Source organism: Triturus cristatus, chromosome 6 (genome assembly GCF_964204655.1).
Source record: "Triturus cristatus chromosome 6, aTriCri1.1, whole genome shotgun sequence".
Taxonomy (NCBI): domain Eukaryota; kingdom Metazoa; phylum Chordata; class Amphibia; order Caudata; family Salamandridae; genus Triturus; species Triturus cristatus.
The window spans coordinates 1838401980-1838425544 of record NC_140589.1 but is presented as its reverse complement, the minus strand read 5'-3'; the positions used below and the strand labels follow the sequence as shown (position 1 = coordinate 1838425544).

Sequence of the window (23565 nt, the reverse complement as noted above, 5' to 3'; positions counted from 1 at the left end):
GATCACTAGGCAAGACCGCCAACACAAGCTCGGAGGTAGAGTCGCCATTGTATTCAAAGATACCATCAGCTGCACCATCTACACGGACACACCCACCAGCTACATGGAACACCTCACGTTCAAGATAAGTATCACCATGCAAATCTGGGCCTTTACTTTCCCCAGATGAAACTGGAGAAAAAACCTTGTACTTTTTTAATCCATTCCTTCTTGAATTCCAATGGAATTGAGTTAAATATAAATGTATATTTGGGTAGGATAGCCATTTTTAACAGGTTTGACCTGCCTAGAAAGGATAAAGGCAGAGAGTCCCACTGCTGTAGTGGTTTCTTGATTTTTTAGGTGACCAAATCAAAATTCACTTTTGCTAGTAAGTCAAAGTTTTGGACCACTTCAATTCCCAAGTATCTAATCCTCTTTTTGATAAGGTCACTCTGGAAACTTATGTTCCACTGCATAATCTCGGTCTTGGAAGGGTTAACAGCATAGCCTGATATTTTACCAAAACTATCTAGATTTTCCCAGATAGCAGAAATTACTGGCTGTAGATGGCCTGTGAAAATCATTAGATCGTCGGCGTAAAGCCCAATTTTCTTTTCCCACTCATTGCAGGAAAATGGGATGATGTTTTTACATGCTCTTAGCTTGATAGCCAATGGCTCAATATATAGGTTAAATAAGAGGGGGGAGAGTGGACACCCCTGTCTGGAGCCCCTTCTAATTTTAACTTGCTCAGATAAAATCATATTTACTAATATCCGGGCTGTAGGGTTTTTGTACAGGACCTTGATTGCTGACTCAAAAACTTCCCCATCTTAAAACGCTGGATCACTTCATAAAGAAAGGGCCAGCTGACCCTGTCGAAGGCTTTCACAGCCTCACAGGTTATTACAGTTAGGGGCTGTCATATTTTATGGCTAGATCTATTGTACCTATTAACTCATGGGTCAGGTCTTGTAAGTGCCTCCCCTTCATAAAACCCTTCTGGTCATTGTGGATTATGGTGCCCGCCATCCGCTCCAACCTTTCAGTCATAATCTGTGTATATATTTTGTAGTCGCTGTTAAGCAATGATATCGGCCTATATGATTCGCATGCTCTAGGATTCTTGTTGGGTTTAAGGAGGATGATTATAGTGGCTAAGTCCCAGGATGAAGGGAGCTCCTGCTTTAAGATATAGGCTTAATTAAAAATATTGAGCAAAATCGGGGCCAATTCTTCCCTCAGCAGGACATATAGTTCATTTGGGATAGCATCTGGCCCTGCAGCCTTACCCTTTTTCAGATTATTAGAATTATTAGAATAGCTAAAATGGACAGGGCAACGCAGTCCACTAAGAGAACAACATTTTGGAGTATTTGGGTCGATTGGGCCAAGAAAGTACGTCCCTAGAAGTAGATATATCTTTTTACCTCTTTATCTCACGGTTCCTATTGAAAGTCTATCCCGTCTCAACCTTTTTCACCTCTTCTTTTCACTGGCCTTGGAGTTCCACATTTGAATTTATAATTATCATTTGAATTACCAGTTAATATTAGTCCAATGATTAAGTATCAGTAAAAACAGGCTGTTCTCGAGCGCTCAGAGGTTTTACCAAGATGGATTGGTATCACTGGGAAGAGAATCTATGTAAGTTCCTGTAACCTCGGAGAAAAGAGTCAGTCGACCTCGCAGAGAGGGATCCCGTGATGGAATCCATTCCCTCCCCAGTGGAGTGTCCGGGCATCACCTCGTATGGACGGCAAGAGACTAAGTCGGAAATCTCTTTTATCTCCATTTATATACTGTTCAGCCAAAGAAAAAAAAAAAGATAAGCATCACAGTCAACATCTCCCTGGCTGAAATCCTCATACACATATGACCAGGACCTCAAACAAATTTCACCAGCGACGTCAGACTTTGTCGCACCCCTCATGACTATCAGCAACTTTATCCTCCTTGGAGACATTAACCTTCACTTAGAAGACCGTACTGACCCTAATTTTACAGCCTTTCTAGAAAACCTCAGAAAACTTGGCCTCACCAGCTACGTGGAACACCTCACTTTCAAGATGTGCAAAACAGCTAACTTCGCCCTGGGTGGAACCCTCCTACACAGGCCAACTAGTCTGACACCAATTTCGACAGTGACATCTCGGACTTCATCACCCCCCTTATTTTCAACTCCAGCACCTTAATCCTACTCAAAGACCTTAATTTTCATCTAGAAGACCGCAACAACCCAAACTCTATGGCCCTTTTAGAAAACCTCAGAAACTTTGACCTCACCCAGCACGTTACTGAACACACTCACACCGCCGGGCATTTATTGGACCAGATTTTTTCCTCAATCAGCAATATCACAGTCGACAAGGCAGCAGCTTTGACCTCGAAATACCACAACATCATCAGATTTCAGCATACCCATCCTGCACCACCAAAGGCCTACCATGAACGGAACCGCCCATCGCAGATGGAAAAGCATCAGAGAAGAGGAATGGGCTTACACTCTCTCCGCGCACCAGCCTGAGCACACCAGCAACTTGCTGAAAGCCATCAAGAAGCTCAACAGCTGGATCACCAAATGCACCAATAACCTGCCTCCTCTCAAGCACAACCCAATGGCAAGAGCTGGATCACAGACCATCTGGTACACAGAAGAACTCAGGCTGACAAAACGCCACTGTAAGCAACTGGAACACAAATGGAGAACAATTCAAGACAATGCAGATAAAAACATCTTCAAATCAGCCCTAAGACGCTACCACCAGCAGATTCGGAACACCAAGCACACAGCTCTAGCAGATCGTATCAATGCCAACACTAACAGCAGCAAGAAAAGCTTCACCATCATCAAAGATTTTACAGCACCTCCTGCCACTTTCGGCAACATCACCCCCTCACACGAGCTTTGCAACAAGCTCACGGAATTCTTCTGTAACAAAATCACCTCCATATGCAGCACCTTCGACCCTCAACCAGACCTCATCACCAGCACAACTCAACTTCCCATCATAGCCGAAAACCTGACCTCATGGCCCACCATAACCACCATCAAAATCAGTGCTACAATGAATACCATTCCACACGGGGGTCCCATCTGACCCTTACCCCCATCACAGATTCACCAAAGGACTCCTACCGATCAGCGAAGCACTAACACCCATCCTAAATGCCTCCATCGACTCAGCCACATTACTGTACACCTGGAAACATGCCACCTTCATGCCCCTGCTCAAGAAACAGTTCGCTGAGCCAGCCATGTTTTCCAACTAGCGATCCATCTCCCTCCTACCATATCCAGCAAAGGTCTTAGAGAAACTAATCAACTGATGCCTTCGCAACCACCTGAGCAATCACCAGCTACTTGAAGCCACACAGTCCAGGTTCAGGCCTAACCACACAACTGAAACAGCACTATCGCCGCCACAAATGACATCCACCTGATCCTTGACAGAGGGGACACAGCAGCCCTTATTGTCCTGGACCTTTCTGCAGCATTTGACATGGTCTTACACCCATCCTCATCAAGCGCCTGCACAAGATTGGCAACCAAGAACCTGCTCTCTGCTGGATCTGCTCCTCCTTAACAGATAGAAGACAAGCTTTCAGCCTGGCACCTTTCTCCTCGAAAGCCCGCAAGCACATCAGCGGAGTGCCTCAAGATTCATCGCTCAGCCACACCCTCTTCAACTGATACTTAATCCCTCTGGCCAACGTCATCCACACACACAACATCAGCATCCTCTCCTACACGGAGGACAAGCAACTCATACTCTTTGGCTCAGACAAGACCCCCCCAACACCTAAAACAAGTTCACTGTGTGCATATCAGAAGTCGCTAGCTGGATGAAAACCAAGTGTCTCAAGCTCAACACCAACCACCCAGACACCGCTGCTCCGCAGGACTCCTACTCGCACACGTCCGTGCATACACAGAACCAGATCAGGAGGACGTGCGTTCTCTTATATCTCCTAATGCATGGAACAGCCTCACACTCCACATCAGAGCCGCCCCCTCTCTTTCTGAATTCCTCAAGAAACTGAAGACCTGGTTTTTCAATGAACCAACATAAGATAGGAAGGGCTGGGCACACACACCTGCTCAGCCCCAGAATACCCCCACGGGTGACAGTGCACATAACCAGTGCTTGAAATGGAGAAATAGAAGTGCAGGTACTCTGTAACGGGTACAACAGTGGGTGACTCCACAGCTGGATTTTAGGATGCCTCAATGGGTTCTTGCCAGGTCTGCTGCGCCCCTTTTGGTTGAAGGCATTATTCCAACACTGCAGTTCCACTGCGCATGCCCTATGTAGCGCATACTGGATGTAAGAGGGCGGGGCCACAACAAAAAAAAGACACAGAGCTGGGATACTGGAAGAAGCGTCTCTGCATCACTCCCGGCACAGTGCGCCTTGCCTTCTGCCCCCTTCACTCACCCGTAGCTAAGCACCGGAAATAGCTGCAATACAAGCGTGTAGGAAGTTCCCTTGTGTGTTAGTGTCACGTGACAGATTAGACAGTGCATGAGACAACTGGAACTCTTTATTGTATACTTTGAAGTGATATTTTAGCACACACGGCAGAATACACGCGCTGTTTCATAAATGAGAAAAAGTAGTATTACACAAGTTGAAAGTAAAATCCGTGGGTGTCTCTTACCAGCTGTCGCGATCTGAGTCTTCCAGGGATGTCTGGACAGCAGCTTCTGGTAGGCCCTCCAGAGACCCGCCATGCTCCCTGCGGGAAGAGACAGGCGTCAAGAGTGGAAGGCAGAGGTGCAGAGGACGCGCTGGGGCGGCAGGGGGCGCTGGCCTGGAGTGCAGGGTTCAAGGCCTCCGAGAGGCCTCCATGGTCCAGTCAGCTCCACAGACTGACTGGGGGCTAGCAGAGGCAACCCCTCCCAAAGATCTGAGGCCCGCCCGCAGGAGCATGATACGGCTCATTCCAGGAAAACACGCGCGTCGGGCGCCGCCTGGGCCGCCCTCGGGGCAAAGACAGGAATGTGCAGCGTGAACTTTCACCCGCATTTTACAAATTTAGAAAGGGCAAAGTGCAGCCTGACAGGTTCTCAACTCTCTCCATTAGATTAGAGTATCACAAATGTGTTGTACTGTTTGCAGCATATATAGCGCTTACGACCCCTATGTGAGGCGCAGAAGCGCTTGCCTTATGAGTAGCATGCTAGCCCATGTCGGGTGTGTGGTTGGAAGGATGTTGTTTTTGTTTTGATCCTACCTGGGAAGTGTTTTCATGTCGTGCGTGACGACCACTGAGGTGGGGTTTTCGTGTTATGGGACGCAGCGCGGAGAAAATGTACGTCCTAATCTAATAATGAGCATCAAGACTGGGGGCCACCCACCGCCTGTCTAACACTTAATACACATTTAAAGCATACCATTTAAAGGGTCTGAGGTACAGCTAAGCCATACTGGAAAACCCTCCACTCTGTACAGGAAAGTCGATCTGCAAACTAGTACCCATGGGCGGAAAATATTCCAACACATTCTCCTCCAGGCTTAGAACTTCCTCCAGAAATCACAGGGGCTTCTATCACCACCCAAATGTAGACCTTGTCTAACTATGTTTTATTTTCATTGGCACCCAGCTCTAAATCATGCCGTATTATTTTAATGTTTTCGTTGCCACCCAACACAAAATTCGACCTTATTGTTTTATACATCCAGTTACCACCCAACTCTAAATGACACCTTACTAACTTATACTTCCCATTGGCCCCCATGCCAAATCACTCTTCACAGTTTTCAATGTTCAGGTGCCGTCCAGCTGTATTCAAGCCTCAGTGCTCTAAGTTTTGATGAACCGCAGGTAATGCTGCCTGTAGCCGGGACCTGGTGAGAAGGTGTTTGGGATGAAGCTGTAAGGTTCAGACCTGGGATGAAGCCATGTGATTTTGTACCGGCCGGAGCTTGGTTGCTCAGCGGGTTGGACCAGTACTGAAGCCGGTGCCCGGGAGATGCCCACAACCAGGGAGGGAGCGAGACCTTATGAAGGAAGCAGAGAATGCGGCTGTGAGACAGAGGACAGGTGAAAAAAAAGTTCTTATTGAGGATGCTCATCTGGGTGGCAAGAGAAATTAGCCTCAAGAATGGCCCTCACTCTACAAAGGTTTGGGTGATAGTCAGAGGAGCGGGCATTGAAGGTGGCTTGCAGGACAGAGGTGCGATAGGATCTTTTGCTTCCAGTACCAACAGATAGGTCTTTGAGGAGTGTAAAGAAGGCCATAACCGATGCCTTCTCCAAGTATCCATCAAGTAGGTGGAGTCGCACACTACAAGGTGCAGTTTGTGAATCCGGCCCGCAGTCTCTCGTTTACAGCCCATGGCAGCAGTTGGGTCCTTCCCTGTTTTTAATTCAGCCACCCAGGTTCAAACGCACCGAGGGGCCCTGCTTGAACCCATGGCTATTAGGGCACAGGGAATATGCAAGCAAGTCACACACAAACTACTATATTGTATTTCTTTCCCTTGACAGGTTGGACACAGACAGTAGTAGACTACAAGTTACCTAGAAGGTGCTAAGAGTAGGGAACTCTTTTGCTGCATAGTATAACAGTAGCCATAGAACCTATGTTATAAAGCATGTATCTCCCAAGCGCTATAAAAGCGTTTTGGGCCTTATCTTGGGCCAAGAAAGCCCTAGCACCTTCTGGCTTTCTGTGTCCGAGTTTTAACTGCTTATTGTGCATGGCTATCAATAAAGTCACATTTACATTAGATGTGATCGTCACTGACATTGTGTGTATTCTGTATATGACAGTATAACCCTCACCACCTCAAGTAAGCCCAGCCAGCTCTACGTTGCAATCCCTTAGGAATCAAGCGTCCAATGGGAGTGCCTCCTTTGGAGTCGGTCAGTACCAGAGTCAATGGGACATCTGTGGACAATGACAGTTCCCACAATGATCAGAGCCTGGAAACCAAGCACTGCCCTGGAACCCCGTGCAGAAGGCATCAGAGTGGTGAGTGGCTGTGGATCACTACATCCCAGGCCACAGTAGACACTAAATATCAGTCAATAGAGTTCTGTCCATTTACAGACAGGCGGCCAGTTAAAAGACGAGCGATACACAGCTTATGGAGGAAGCTGCCTTTATGGAGCCTGCTGTAGATAAGCTGATGGGATAGTCCAAACCCTCAGATTCAGATACTAAAAATGGTCCACACCCCTCAGTTCAGGACTCCGCATCAGCACGTCTGCCCTTGAGACATCATCTACAGAGATCTTCTAAATCCCCAGAAGTCACTATTTCTAGAGTAATCCTGGGGATGAATAAACTGGAGTTTGCCCTCTTCAGACCACAGGTTGAGGAGGAGGAAGACTATCAGAGCAGAAGAAGCTCATGGTTCACCAACTAAATCAGGACTTAATTAGGTGCATTTGAGGGACAGGGAAGATGGGGATAGGGTCTTTGAGAAGGAAATGCTTGACAGTGCCCTAAAGCTCAAGGTGATAGTGCTGGAGACAACAAATGTGCCTGAAAATAGCCTAGGCCAGATGTTTATTGCTGACCCCTGCCGAGAATCACAAATATTTTAGGACAAGGCCAGTAGTTTCAAGGGAGACTTGGACACATTTGGTGAAACAGAATTTGGATGGCTAGTTTAATGGGAGTATGGGCAAAAAACTACACTACAGATATGCAATATCAGATGGGTAAATAGATAGCCAAGAAGCCAATGTAGTCACCATTGCATAAAGATGTGGCCTGATTGACGCCAACCTCCCCTCCTTTTCTCTCTCCCTAGCTAGCTCAGTGTGTGGCTGCTAACTAGTATTGACTCTGGAGATCTGTAACCTTGATTCATCCTCCTGCCCCCAACTACGATCCACGCTGAACCCCTGCAGTGCATTCACCAAATGCATGCCTGGCTGATCAATGCATGTCCTTAAGGCACCCCACTGTTATCAGCAAGAGTCCCCGGACCCCCAGAAATCTGCGCCCAAAATGCCACTGCACTTGGTGAACTGTGCCAGCTGAAGCCAAACGAATCTTTACTATTCTCTGACTGCACTCAGCTACCACAACCAGCCAGAATACGCAAGAGTCCCAGAATTTGCTGCTGCAGCCCGACCTGCCAAGCTACTGGTATCTGCGAGATAGCTAGTCTCCACTCAGGCTTGTGTACTGGAGTCTAGCAGTATCCCTGCCTTGAACAACCTAGAACAGCGGTTCTTAACCTGGGGTCCACAACACCCACCCAGGGGCTCGGCAACAGTTTAGACAATGATGTGTTGACAGATTAATACTATATATATATATATATATATATATTCACTGAAAAAACCATAGGTTTCACACATGTTATAGTTAGCTGGACATTTTACTGATAAAAAACCAATGAAATTCCCCCGTTATAGTTACTGTAGGCAACTATAACTCACGCGACCGCAATCCTCTGCTGATGCTAATACTGTATTTAGACACTTATTTGCCCATGTCTTCTTCCATTAAATTTTAGCTATACATATATTACAAATATTTTTTTTTCATAAAGACACATATGTCATCAGCAGAGGATTACGGTCGCGTGAGTTATAGTTGCCTACAGTAACTATAACGGGGGAATTTCATTGGTTTTTTATCAGTAAAATGTCCAGCTAACTATAACATGTGTGAAACCTATGTTTTTTTCAGTGAATTTGCAAGGTTTTTTAAATGCTAATTCCTAACTATAACGTGTGTGAAACCTATGGTTTTTTCAGTGAATTTGTACGTTTTTTTAAATGCTAAGTTACTTTACGCCATTCGTGGCGTGCGCGCCCACTTAACGCAGTTCGTTCCGTGCGCGCACCGCGCGCCCACTTTACGCAGTTAGTGCCGTGGATGGGCCATGTACGCACGATGCGCTTCGCGCACCGTGCGCACCTGGAGGACATATTATGCGCTTCGCTGTGAAAGGTAATTTTTTACATTTACTACATACGTATTATGCCATGCACATATGGTGCACTTCGGGCACAATTTGCACACGGGGTGGGGAGAGTGTGGATATTTTTTTTTTTTACCGTACGGTAAGCGTAATCGGCGAATTTTCGTAAAAAAAATAAAATGAATTTTTGACCTTGGGGTAATTGTGGGGACCCATTAGTCAAGGCTAGGTGGTAAGGAGCTGTCTAAACAGTCCCTTTACATGTTTTTTGCCTTTGTTTTTCCTCTCCGCTTAAGAGTGCGAGAGAGAAAATGGCGGCCGCCGCTTCCTGGTTTCGGACGATTCGAATGTTTACTAAGAACTAACAGCCAATCAGAATCGCGCTCGCGCACGTCACCGTACGCGTACGGTAAGCGCACCGTAAGCGCACCGTAAGCTGGCTCAGATATATATATTGATTTAAAGGCTATTTTCTCAGTATCTACTGAACAGATTTACACCAAACCTACAAAAGGCACTTCCTTGACTTGAGGACTACCTCTCTGCCAAATTTCAAGTAACCATGTTCAGCCGTTCGGGCTGTAGCTGTGTCTAAAGGTCCTATGGAAAAATGCATGGGAAAAACGCGTTTTGGGACCCCCCTTTTATCTCAGCCCCCGCTTGACGAATCCCCCCGAGACTTTCAGGGTAGGAGCGGAGCGTAGCGCCCCACCTATTTTGAAAATTTCGCGAGGATTCGTCGACCGGCGCCAAAGTTATTCAAAATAGAATGTTGCGGTTTTCCTATGGAAACAGGGTCCTAACTATAACTACCTACTGGCGACCGCCAGTAGGTAATATATATATATATATATATATATATATATATATATATACATACACACACACACACACACGCAGTCGCCAGTAGGTAGTGGTAGTTATAGTTAGGACCTATTTTCCATAGGAAATCCGCAACATACTATTTGGAATAACGTTGGCGCCGATTGACGAATCTTGGCGAAAGTTTCCAAACTTTTGGCCAGCTCCGGTCCGCTCCTATCCTGAAAATTTCACAGTGATTCGTCAAGCGGGGGCCGAGAAAAAAGGGGGGTCCCAAAATGCGTTTTCCCCATGCATTTTCCCATAGGACCTGTTGACGCAGCTACAGCCCGAACTGCTGAACGGAATGACACCAAATTTGGTAAAGAGGTAGTCCTCAGTTCAGACTCGTGCCTTTTGCTTAAATGGTGTAAATCCGTTCAGTAGTTCCTGAGAAAATTAGAGTTAAAAAGATAGATATATCTGGGCGGAGCCTAACCACACATCTCATCGTGAGATCTGATTGGCAGTCAGTACTTCATCCAAGAAGTGTTGGCAGCCATCTTGGGACCAATATACATGATAGCACCTCATTAAAAAGCATTGCAGTTAATAGAAGGTTTTAAGACTTTAGTTACATTATAAATCATTTTTTGATGGTACCATACTCATTTTAGGAATTGTGGTGTGTTCTAAGGTGACTTTATCATGTGAAAAAGCCTTCTGCTGTGATATCATGAATAATGTTTGAGAGAAAACTATTTTCTCATGCTTTTCCCACAGAGGTTTGGAAGGTGATCTATAAGCTAAACTGAGAGCATATTTTCTGTAAATTCACATTATCTTTTTCAGTCATGTGAGAATGGAGTCTGACATTCTCAGTAAAACATGTACATCCAACAAGGGCAGAGACTGTCAGTTGATTCCTTTGTGTTCTACTGCAGCTTCCCAGAGTGTTCCAAAGAACAACTAGAGCGCTAACAGTCCTACTTATGATAAACGTATGGCACACCTGAAGCCATCTTGATTGGAATAAAGTGGTAACTCTTAAAACATTTAATTTAAAAAGGAACAAAATGAGGGGGTTCATTTTGCCATAGAAAGTATGATTAGTGCTGCAGAAAGAACAATTAGGGCACATTTTGACTTCTCAAATCCTCTTCTATTTCATAAAGAAATTCTGACATGCAGACTGAAACATGCACTTTCAATACCAGCAGCAGACTTCCCTGGTGAGCAGTAGCTTTACTACAGTGATCTAATGAGCAACTCGAGTGCTAACATTCAGAATTTATGGCAAATGTGTGACACATCTGAATGCCTTCTTGATGGAACCAAAATAAAAAACTGAAAGTATTTCCTACTGAGGAGACTGCAGTAAATGAGGAAATTAGGAAACTTCATAACAAATAAATCTCCCAAGATGGCCACCAGAGACAAAAGAGCCCAAATGTAGCCCAAATATCACCCAGTTGTAGCCCAAGTATAGCCCAATGACAGAATGTCCCAGAGTGTTCTAACGAACAACTAGAGCGCTAACAGTCTTACTTATGACAAAAGTATGGCACACCTGAAGCCATCTTGATTGGAATAAAGTGGTAACACTTAAAACATTTAATTTACAAAGGAACAGAATGAGGGGGTTCATTTTGCCCTAGAAATTATGATTAGTGCTGCAGAAAGAAAAATTAGGGCACATTTTGACTTCTCACATCCTCTTCTATTTCATAAAAAAATTCTGACATGTAGACTGAAACATGCACTTTGAATACCAGCAGCAGACTTCCCTGGTGAGCAGTAGCTTTACTACAGTGATCTAATGAGCAACTAGAGTGCTAACATTCAGAATTTATGGCAAATGTGTGACACATCTGAATGCCTTCTTGATGGAACCAAAGTAAAAAACTGAAAGTATTTCCTACTGAGGAGACTGCAGTAAATGAGGAAATTAGGAAACTTCATAACAAATAAATCTCCCAAGATGGCCACCATAGACAAAAGAGCCCAAATGTAGCCCAATTATCACCCAGATGTAGCCCAATGACAGAATGTCCCAGAGTGTTCTTAAGAACAACTAGAGTGCTTACTGTCTTACTTATGACAAACGTATGGCACACCTGAAGCCATCTTGATTGGAATAAACTGGTAACACTTAAAACATTTAATTTAAAAAGGAACACAATGAGGGGGTTCATTTTGCCATAGAAATTATGATTAGTGCAGAAGAAGAGAAAAATTAGGGCACATTTTGAGTTACTTCTCAAATCCTCTTCTATTTCATTAAAAAAAAAAGTCTGATATGCAGACTGAAACATGCACTTTCAATACCAGCAGCAGACTTCCCTGGTGAGCAGTAGCTTTACTACAGTGATCTAATGAGCAACTAGAGTGCTAACATTCAGAATTTATGGCAAATGTGTGACATATCTGAATACCTTCTTGATGGAATCAAAGTAAAAAACTGAAAGCATTTCCTACTGAGGAGACTGCAGTAAATGAGGAAATTAGGAAACTTCATAACAAATAAATCTCCCAAGATGGCCACCAGAGACAAAAGAGCCCAAATGCAGCACAAATATCACCCAGATGTAGCCCACATGTAGCCCAATGACAGAAGTGTGCAAAGCACTTATTTTTTGTGTATTTGCAGTTTTATATAGTGCAGACTTGTCAGGTATTGGAGTGCTTTACATGAGCATTGGTTACATCACACAAGATCAAATTCATTTTGGTTGTAGACATGGGGAGATTAAGTGATTTGACTAGAATCACAGAATGTTGAGCTGAAGCAGAAACTCCAACCCGGTTCCTCAGTTGCAAAGTCTGCAGCTCTGGAAGTAACACCACATCCTCTTCCCTAGGTGCAACATTTAATCAAGTGGTCAGCTGGATAAAAAAAATAAAGATTACAAATAATTTAAAAGTTCTTTGTCGCTATTTGAAAACTCAGAAAATATGTCCTCAATTTAGTTTTTTAGAGCACTAACCATAATTTTGATGCAAATAAGACCCTCTCATATATGTAATTTCTAAAGGAAATGCTCTAGGTATTACAGTTTTGATTACATCAAGATGACGTCAGGAGTTCCACACTTTTGTAATAAATATAGAATGTTAGCAATCTAGTTGTTCATTGGGATACTGTTGAGGGGCAGAGGCCAGGGGCATGGACTCTGAAAATTGAAGGCAGGTAGGAGAGTGCAGAGGCAACAATTTGACCACACTGGGCAGGCAGGAAGGGCAATGGAAAGGGGGGCAGGGGCAACAAACCAACAATACAGGACTGGCAAGAGAGGCTGTGGCAATATAATAGACCATTGTGGGCAGAAGGAAGAGGCAGTGGTAGTACAATCATACATGCCAACAGACCCGTTTCAGCAAGGAAACGTCCAATGTTTTTAAGCTCAAATGGGCTTTATTTGATCTGTCTCCTGTCTACAATCTCCTCACAATATATGTAGTGTAATATGCACAGGGCATTGTTGTGTAACCTAACTAGTCTCTAAAGTTGTAATATAAAATATGTGCTGGGGAGTGTAACGTTGCATATGCACTGTGACAAAGATATGGATCCCAGATTGTAATATGTATGGCATAGCGCTGTGCGTTATAACATAGGCATCGAGGAAGGCACGTTAGATGGGGCAATATAACCCGTGCGAAGGCAAGTGTGGCATGACATATTCACGGGTGGTGTTACAGTGCACATGGGCTAGAGTGTGTCATAGCATACGCACTAGCTGGTGGAATACAACTCAGAGGTGTGTGGCAGTCGGCGGGCACTGGTGGGTGTAACACAGCATTGGGCTCAGCCAGGAGCAGGCTGTGATTCTCAAGTGAGGTTCGTCTCCTTTCCAGAGAGTAAAATAAAAAGTATTACACATCTGGCGGTGGATGTGTGTTTTATTAACCGTGAGGGGGGTTTCTTGCATAGTTGGGTCGAATTTTTGTTGAATCCCCTTTGAATGGCTTGGTGTGCATGTGTATTAAATGTGCCCGTCAATAGCTACCCATGTTTGTATAATTAGACAACAAGGGTGTCTACTTGGAGAGTACCCACCGGCGGGGGCGCCGGGATTAGGCACGGTAGGGCGTCAGACACGTCAGAGCTTCACTAGCGGTGTAAATACATTCCACGTGGATTCATTGTATGCATAGTCGCCTTTTAATGAATATCACGCAAATCGTCATGGTGATAGGTACATACGGTTTGTCCAGCATGTCCTAGGTGTTTCTATAAATATATATATTTTTTTAAATAATAAAAAACAAAGGCCGGCCCCGGGGGATGGGGTCCCCGGGGCCATAAGTGGCCTGAGGAGGGGGGCAACGCAGCCCCCCTCCTAAAAAAAAAAAAAAAAAAAAAAAAGGCCATGGCCCGGGGATGGGGTCCCCAGGGCCAATAAATTAGAAAAAGAAGGGGGTCCACACAGCCCTCCTCCTTAAAAAAATAAAATAAATAAAAGACCGGCATCGCGCCGGAGGCCACGCCCCCTCCTTGCAGCACTCTGCAAACACGCCCCCTGGCCAGTTGTAAGTTGGGGAATTAATTCCCCTTCAATACTGAGGGTCCCTGAGGGCCAACTAGCCCAACAGGTATGTCCAGTATGCGCCAGGGAGCTGCGTTGCAGACAGGTGTTCTGAGGCCACGCCCCTTTTTACACCTCTATGCAACGCAGCTCTGTGGCGCTTACTGGAGGTACCCAGTGGGCTAGTTTGACCTTAGGGACCCTTAGGATTCAAGGGGACTTAATCTCTCAACTCAGAACGGCCACAGGGCGCGTTTACACAGTGGTGAAGGGAGGGGACGGGGCCTGAGGTGACGTGTGCAAACACGCCCTGTGGCGCGTTTTAAGTTGGGGAAATAATTCCCTTTCAATCCTGAGGGACCCTGGGAGCCAACTAGCCCACCAGGTGCTTCCAGTAAGCGCCACTGCTCTGCGTTGCAGAGAGGTGGTGCAGGCCGTGCCCCTTTTTACAACTCTCTGCAATGGCGCTTACTGGACGTACCTAGTGGGCTATTTTGCCCCTAGGGACCCTCAGGATTCAAGGGGACTTAATCTCCCAACTTAAAAAACGTCCACAGGGCGTGTTTACACAGTGGGGAAGGGAGGGGACGGGGCCTGAGGTGACGTGTGCAAACATGCCCTATGGCGCGCTTTAAGTTGGGGAAATAATTCCCCTTCAATCCTGAGGGACCGTGGGGGCCAAGTAGCCCATCAGGTGCTTCCAGGAAGTGCCACTGCGCTGCAGAGAGGTGGTCCAGGCCGTGCGCCTTTTTACACCTCTCTGCAACGCAGCTCTGTGGCGCTTACTGGAGGTACCTAGTGGGCTAGTTGGACTCTACGGACCCTCAAGATTGAAGGTGAAATTTTTCCCCAACTTAAAATGCGCCACAGGGCGTGTTTGCACAGTGGTGAATGGAGGGGATGGTGTAGGAAAGTGGCTCTATATTTACTGGACCGAAGTAAAACCAGCCGAACTACGAATTCCGATTTACTCACCTGAAATCAGGAGAGACCTCAGTGCTGCATGTTTGAGCCCAGTACTGATCCTGAAAAGTAATTCTAACCATACTTACCAGTAACTTCAATTTCCCTCCATAGGATATCATTGCCTGCTTTTTGCTGAAAAAGTTTCAAAGTGTCGATTTTTGAAACTTACAAATATTCTTCTAAAATCAGCCGAACTACGAATTCCGATTTACTCACCTGTTATCAGGAGAGAACCCAGTGCTGCATCTTCCAGCCCAGCACTAACCCTGAAAATTAATTCTAAGCGTATTTACCAGTAACTTGTATTTCCTTCCATAGGAATCCATTGTGTGGTTTTCAGCAGAAAAGTTTCTAAGTGTGAAGTTTTGGAACTTACAAATATTCCTCTAAAATCAGCCGAACTACGAATTCCGATTTACTCACCTGTTATCAAGAGAGAACCCAGTGCTGCATCTTTTAGCACAGCACTGACCCTGAAAAGTAATTCTAAGCGTACTTACCAGTAACTTGCATTTCCTTCCATAGGAATCCATTGTGTGGTTTTCAGCAGAAAAGTTTCTAAGTGTGAAGTTTTGGAACGTACAAAAATTCCTCTAAAATCAGCCGAACTACGAATTCCGATTTACTCACCTGTTATCAGGAGAGACCTCAGTGCTGCATCTTTAAGCCCAGCACTGATCCTGAAAAGTAATTCTAACCGTACTTACCAGTATCTTGAATTTCATTCCATAGGCTAACATTGACTGGTTTCACTTGGGAATTCTTCGAAGTGTGGAGTTTTGGAACTTACAAATATTCCTCTAAAATCAGCCAAACTACGAATGTTGAAAACTAAAACAGCGATATGATTAAGCATTCACTAAAGACATGAATTCTCTCTAGTTAAAACATGTTTCTTGTCTTATGTTGACTAATGTCCGGACTCCATTTTGTATTGTTGTGTCTCCATGTGCTCAGCACGAGAAGATTCCTACCTTTTCGCTAGTTGCTCTTTGTCTGCCTAGTAACAGTCTATAAATAGCCCCTTTGTCCGTCTGGCGCATGCCCAGACTTGACCACATCTGTTATCAGTTAGTCCTTGCTTGACCATGTTTTCGCGGGCTTAAGGAGTGTGTTAACTCCGCCCACATATTGGTTCTGTATCGAAAATGACCATAAAAGGTAATGAATTCTGCTTCATGCTGTATCCACCCACTTATGAGCCCCTCTGTTGTGTATAAAAGGGGACTGTGTATGCAAGTTCTTTGTGCTACTCTATGCAATACTGAGGAGTGTTGTATAGGTTGTAGGACCACCCTTAAGGGTTAATAAACTCTGTCTTTGTATTTTGCAGTTTCCGTGCCAACCTCCTTCTAGTTTTTGTTACAGGAGAGCGAACCCTTGTACTCTGCGGGCCTAGCTGGGGCCTGTATTCATCAATTGGCGCCCGTCACGTGGGGCTCATCGGCGACTCGGATGCTCGAAGGACTGGTCGTGACGAAGGTGAGGAATTTTGCCGGGGATGTGATCACTGCCAGTGGCGTTTTAGTCCTGGCATCCCGAGGTTTTCTTCCTTCCCTTCCGAGCTGACCTTCTGGGTGGCGCCGGTCCTCGACTGAGACCTCGTCTGTCGGTTTGCCGTGACAGCCGTTTGGGCGAATTTTGGAACTTGGCAGTTGGAACCTGGACACTCTTGATTGGTAAGAACCGTTGTACGGTACTTGCTCCGAGTTTTGATGCCTGGGTTGGCTATTTGAGTTTGATTTGTGATGACCGGTCATATTTTGTATTGATTACTGTGAGAATATATGCGTTGCAACACATATAGGCAGGTAATGTAGAGATATTTCTCCGGAGTTGTTTAAATTTGAACGGCGCAAAGTTTAAGTGCCATTTTTGATAATACTGCATATTTTGCATTATTTTTGAGCATGCCTGCTTTTAGCGCACTCCATAAGTGGTGCTGCTGCTTTGGAAACCGGTTAAATCTTGAGGAATCTGCTCCAGCCCCCCCAGAGGGGACTCCTAATAGGGATATGTATGTGAAGCATGGTCTTTCCTCTATAATGTACAGCACAGTGTGGAGGAAATACACCAAAAAGGATCCTGAGTTACGATGGCCTTTGTATGGATCATTTGATATGCGTAAGATTGAGTATGTGGAACAGTGTATGTGTAAACGGCGTGCTCGGCAAGACATGTTTGAATGTGTACGGTTATGGGTGAAGGAAGTGCGTGAGCGAGAGAAACGTGAGAAAGCGCTGTTTGATAAAGAGCAACGGAAAAATGATCATGTGCGAGCACAGGAAGCGAAGCGTCGGGAGGAAAGAGAACTGGCGGAGAGACAAGAGAAAGAGCGTAGGTTGCAAGTCTCGGGTCAATATGCTGTCCGCCAGCCACTTTATCCTGTCCTTACTAATCTTGAAGATGATTTTTATTTATTAGATCGTTCTCCGCCCCCTTATGTTGGCGCGTCCGCCCCGAGATCGCAGGAGTCTGGATTAGTTTCGGATAAGGTAGACACGCGGTCTATGTTGTCAGTCGAGCGTATGAGTGAGCTTCGGAAAATTTCTCTTCGTGCACTTAAGGGCAAGTTATCCCTTGCTGAATTGTTGGACTCTTTGGAAAAGTGGCGGGATAGAGAGAAGTTGTATTTTCTTGAAACCTTTTCTGATGAAGTGATTACTGCCTTTCGGAAATATTCAGAAGTTTTTGAGCCTGATGATGTAGTATTAGATGCTAAAGCATTGCGTAACGGTGTTTTTTCTCCCTCTAAGGCATCTGATGCGGTCCGGCGACTGTTTGCATTGCGGGACACGGCAAGTGACCTTAAAGAGAGAGCGCGCCTAAAGGCAGGGGAGGAGGAGCAGTCGGATCCACGTATCAGCGATGACCAACCATCTACCTCCCACTCAGATAAGAGCGAACTAGTGCATGCTAACCCGATGCGAGAGGCGGCACCTTTGTATGTTCCTCCTAAAGGAGCGGGAACTAGTTCAGATATTACTTCCGCCGATGCTAAGGGATATTTTGTGTATAATTGGGTCTATACTCCCTGGCATAGGGCTGATGTTATGGCATTAAAGAATGCATTGCCTGACCCCCGCAAGAATCCAGCGGCCTTTTATGAAGAGGTCGAGGGGGCCTTGAATTCTTGTACTATGACTTTAGCAGATATAGACTTGTTTTTTGGGCTCATATTACCACCGGATATGTGGAGATCTGTGCGGAAGGTGGATGATGTTCCCGCTTTTAAGGCTAGGTGGTCCGAGATTGAGGATGAGGATAAGGAGAGAAAACCCGCACAAAAACCACCGCGGATTATTTTAGATCTTCCTGCTGCTATTTTGACTAAGCTGAAAACGATTATTCCCCCTAAAAAGATTGATTGGAATATGTTAGCCTCGTGTAAACAGAAGGTTGATGAATCAGTTTCAGATTTCTTTACACGCTTTGAGGAGACATTTCATGATTTCAGTGGTCAGTCGCTTACGGATGATACGGGCCGCCATCTTTTTGTGGATAAATATGTGGCAAACTTATTACCGGGAATAGCAGCTCGTTTAAAAGCGAGTGAAAGTTCTTGGTCCACTTCGTCTCCGGCATCCCTCCTGACTATGGCTCAGTATTATGAGCGTCAGGAGCAAGAAGCGAAGGGGCAGGAGGAGAAGAAATCGAAAGATTTGAAAACAAAGGTGATGTTAGCGCAAGTGTATGGTCCGCCTCGTCGGGGTGTCGATAGAGGTAGGGGAGGATTCTATGGTCCCCCTTCGGGTCGGTCAGATGTAAATAGAAATCAATGTGCGTATTGTAAACAGTCGGGTCATTGGGCCAGAGATTGTCCGGTGTTGTATGCATCTCGTCCGGGACGTGGTCAGGGACCGCCGAGAGGAAGGGGGGGCTTTTCGAATTATAGAGGGAACTCTAATGATCGTACTCGATTTGAGCCTAGCGTACAGCAACGGGATAGGCCTAATGTGTTTGATAGGCAACATCAGTATCAAATGTCTGGGAACGACCGTTCTGGGTATCATGACTCACAGCATGCATAGGATTGCGTTGGATGGGGGTTAGAATCAGTTGAAGTGCCGGTTGATCAAAAGGGTCCTTATGTTTCAGCAAATGTTTTGGGTTCTACTGATCGGTTCCTAGTTGATACAGGAGCTACCCGCAGTGCGCTGTCCAAGCAATTGGTTCCGAGGGCTCCCCCATCTGGCTTAATGGTTACATCGGTAGGGTTTGATGGTACACTCTCTCGAAGCCCTCTTTCCCGACCCCTTGCATTCCATGTTGCTCCCTTTTCTGCACCCTGTCCGTTTCTGCTTGCCCCGAACACGCCTGACAACATTATGGGTCTTGATATGCTCAAGCATTTCAGAGCTACGATCCGCTGTTCCCCCGCTGGAGTACGGGTGATTTTAAACGATAATCACCCGATGACAGACCGGATGTGTGTGGTTGCGGAGGATACTGCATTAGCTTCCCTCCCTCGTTCTTTGTGGGCCACTTCGGATACTGATGTGGGACAGATGGTGATTCCGCCTGTCCACATTAGTGTCTAGGAGGGTGCGGTGTTACCACGCCTCCCTCAGTATCGTATTTCCCAGGAGGGGGAGGAGGCACTCATACAGATTGTGCAGGATTTGATTAAGGTGGGGGTAGTGGAAGAAGTTCCCTATAATGTTTGCAACAGTCCTATCTTACCCATTTTGAAGAAAGATACGGATACCAGGGTTTATCGGTTTATCATTGATTTAAGGGAAGTGAACAAGATTGTGATACCTCAGTATCCAGTGGTTTCTGACATCACGACGCTACTCACTTTGGTCCCGCCAACAGCGACCACGTTTTCAGTTATTGATTTGAAAAATGCCTTCTTTTCGATCCCTATTCACCCTAATAGCCGATACCTTTTCGGCTTTACTCTGAATAATAGGTCTTATAGATTTTGTAGAGTTCCTCAGGGCTACACAGAAAGCCCTAGTATTTACAGTCAAGCATTGAAAAGGCAATTGGATTCCTTTGTTCTACCCGAGGGTGTCACCCTTATACAATATGTCGATGACATCTTGTTGGCGGCTGACACTCCTGAGCTGTGTGAGAAGAGTACGTTGTCCTTGCTTTCCTTTTTGGCATCTCACAATCACAAAGTGTCAAAGAAGAAATTGCAATTCTGTAGACCAAAGGTGACTTATTTGGGTCACCTTTTGTCTAAGGAGGGGTGTGCACTCACACCAGATCGTATTCACGCAATTTTGGACACGGCAGTGCCTTCCACACAGAAGGACGTGCGTGCATTTTTGGGTCTTGCTTCTTTTTGTAGGCAATGGATATTGGGGTTTTCACACATAGCTAAGCCATTGTTAGCACTTTTGACAAAAGACACACCAATTCCTCTTCCCTGGTCAAATGAGTGTGAAATTGCCTTTCAGCAATTACGACAAGCCCTTTGTTCAGCACCAGTGTTAGGTACCCCTGATTATACAAAGCCCTTTTCACTGTATGTGCATGAGAATGATGGATGTGCATTATCAGTTTTAGTACAGATGCACGGCGACAAGCAGCGCCCTTGTGCATATTTTTCGGCTGTACTTGATCCTGTTGCCCGAGCGTTGCCTGGTTGTTTTCGCTCGGTTGCGGCGACAGCTGTGTCAATACGCCAAAGCGAGGGAATTGTGTTATCCCATAAGTTGTTGGTATTAGTTCCCCATGCTGTTGATGCCCTGCTTAATCAGACAAAGACGCAGCATTTGACCAGTGCCCGTTTAACGGGATATGAGTTGACGCTTTTGGCTCCTCATATTACGTTAAAGAGGTGTGCAACGTTAAATCCAGCCACATTGTTGCCGTTCCCGGAAACTCAGTCTGAAGCACGAAAAGCACATGATTGTATTCTTGTGACTGAGGAACAGACAAAGGGTCGTATTGATCTCCAGGATACGCCCTTTACAGATGTAGATGGAGAACTGTGGGTGGACGGATCATGCCTGAAGCTACCAGATGGTACGACTTCAGCAGCGTATGCAATTACCACGCTGCAAACAATAGTGGAGACAGCACGCATACCGCAGAAATCAGCTCAAGCAGCGGAACTGATAGCATTAACACGAGCATGTGAGCTCAGTGCAGGATTGTGTGTGAATGTCTATACAGATAGCCGCTATGCCTTCGGAGTAGCGCACGATTTCGGCCTACTCTGGAAGGAGAGAGGCTTTCTAACGTCCCATGGAGCGCAGATAATGTATGGGGAGTTAGTTCACAACCTTTTGACTGCATTAACATATCCAAAGAAGATTGCTATAATTAAATGTAGTGCCCATAAGAAAGTGGTTGATAAAGTTGGAGAAGGGAATGCTCTGGCAGACCGGGTGGCACGAGAGACTGCGATGCAGCCTGGTGCTACTGCAATGTATGTTGTGAAGTCACAGGCAGAAAGATGGCACGATGCTAGGAGAGAAGTGCTGGAGATACAGAGGACCGCTTCTGATAAAGAACGGGAGCAATGGTCCAATGATGGAAAATTAGATGACGAAGGGTGTTGGAGAAATAAGCAGATGGATAAATGGAAGTTACCCACAGCCTTCGTACAACCTATGGTTCAGATGGCACATGGACTAGCGCATGTCGGAGCTTCCGCAATTGTTAAATTACTCACACAAGTTTGGGAGCATCCGGAGATCGCTAGTACGGCAAAGAGGGTAGTGCAGACCTGCATGATTTGCCTGAGGTATAACCCAGGAGTATAACCCAGGAAAGGGTACACAAACTCCAGCAGGAGGATTTGCAACACCTACTGCACCCTTTGAGGTTTTGCAGATGGATTACATTCAGCTTGAGCGCTGTAACAATCTGAAGTATGTTCTAGTAGTGGTTTGTGCCTTCAGCAAATGGGTTGAGGCATACCCTACGAAAGACAATACTGCAATGACTACAGCCAAGATGCTATTGAAGGAGTTCTTCCCTCGATACGGTGTTTGCAGATTGTTGTGGAGTGATAACGGACCTCATTTTATAGCAGACGTTATAAAGTATATCCTGAAGGGTCTAGGCATTACCCAGAAGTTCCATGCAGTATTTCACCCTCAGTCTGCGGGATTGGTAGAGAAGTATAACGGTACTCTGAAGCTTAAGATCGCTAAGATCCAAGCTTCGACTTCTTTGACTTGGCCAGACGCTTTACCGCTGGCATTATTATCAATTAGATCGATACCGCATTCTCGGACCGGTCTCACACCTTATGAGATCGTCTTTGGACGCCCAATGAATATTTGGGGTCCACCAAAACCTAAGTCACTGCATGATGTACCTTGTGTAATGATGAATGATTATCTGGCACAGTTAACGGATAATTTGGTTTCTATTCATCAACAGGTTCGAGAAGCGCTCCCTGATCGGTCCACAGGTGAAGGTCATAATCTCCGACCTGGGGACCAGGTGATGCTGAAGGTTTTCGAAAGGACGAACAGTCTGGAGCCGAGATGGGTTGGTCCTGAGCAAGTCTTGCTCGCAACGAGGACAGCTGTGCGGGTTTCTAATCGGAAGAACTGGATCCACTCCTTGCACTGTCGTAAAGTGCCGCCTGGATTGGTGGAGCCTGCTGTGTTGACCGACCATCGAGAAATCCTGACTGCGGAGAAAGGCCGTGCTGTGGAACCGAACGACACTGAGGAGCTCTTCCCGAACCAAACGATTCCTGGAGGAGGAAGATATCACCTCCGACCAAGGAAGTGATTGCTGTATCCAAAGTTGTCAGAACGGCTCTTAGGTTAGTGAAACGGAGAGCCAATGTGGCAAGGGGGGGGATCAGCCCTGCATTAGTGTAGCGACACCCGTCTTGGCCCGCTGGTGAAGAAATCAACGGCTGCCTAAGGGGAAGAGTTCTGACAACCCTTTTTAGTTTCAGGAAGATATTGACTTCTTACTACAAGATGGAGAAGAAGAAGATTCTTTGTGCGACAAGCTTTATTATCATTGTGGCTATTGTTGGTATAACCACATGGTTTGTTGAGGATGTGACTCCTGCCCGTGAGTTGCTTGTTTTGACCACCCCAGTGCCTGAGGAGCACTACTTTTATACCCTTCCGTATCAAGAATTGAAGCATCGTCAGTCTTATTTGAATAACACTTTCATCCAGATGTTGCATCACACCCATGTTGCTACTAATGCTACGAACTGTTGGATATGTGGTATGATGCCAGCTCATCAGAAGAAAGGAGGAACGCCATTCATACCTCTTCCCTTTTCTCATAATGGCTCTTGTAGAGCATGGTACACTTTGCTTTTTGCCACACGGAAGCCTACAGTGGGACGATTACTCTTCAGACTTAATAGGGAATGTTATCAAGATAAAGATGGTTATCCACAAGCGAATGGGACAATATGGGAATGGGAGGAATATCGACCAGACAATGAA

At 45.6% G+C, this 23565-nt stretch overlaps 1 protein-coding gene across 1 annotated transcript in view; it reads right to left on the bottom strand.

The window, feature by feature from the left end:
- The window catches only part of MPV17 (mitochondrial inner membrane protein MPV17), a 470774-nt gene that overhangs the window by 385807 nt on the left and 61402 nt on the right, over window positions 1-23565 (bottom strand). The window contains exon 2 of the mRNA XM_085613272.1: window positions 4645-4722. Coding sequence (XP_085469398.1) covers window positions 4645-4717 — 73 coding nt within the window. The 5' untranslated portion in view covers window positions 4718-4722. The remainder of the gene's footprint in view (window positions 1-4644; window positions 4723-23565) is intronic.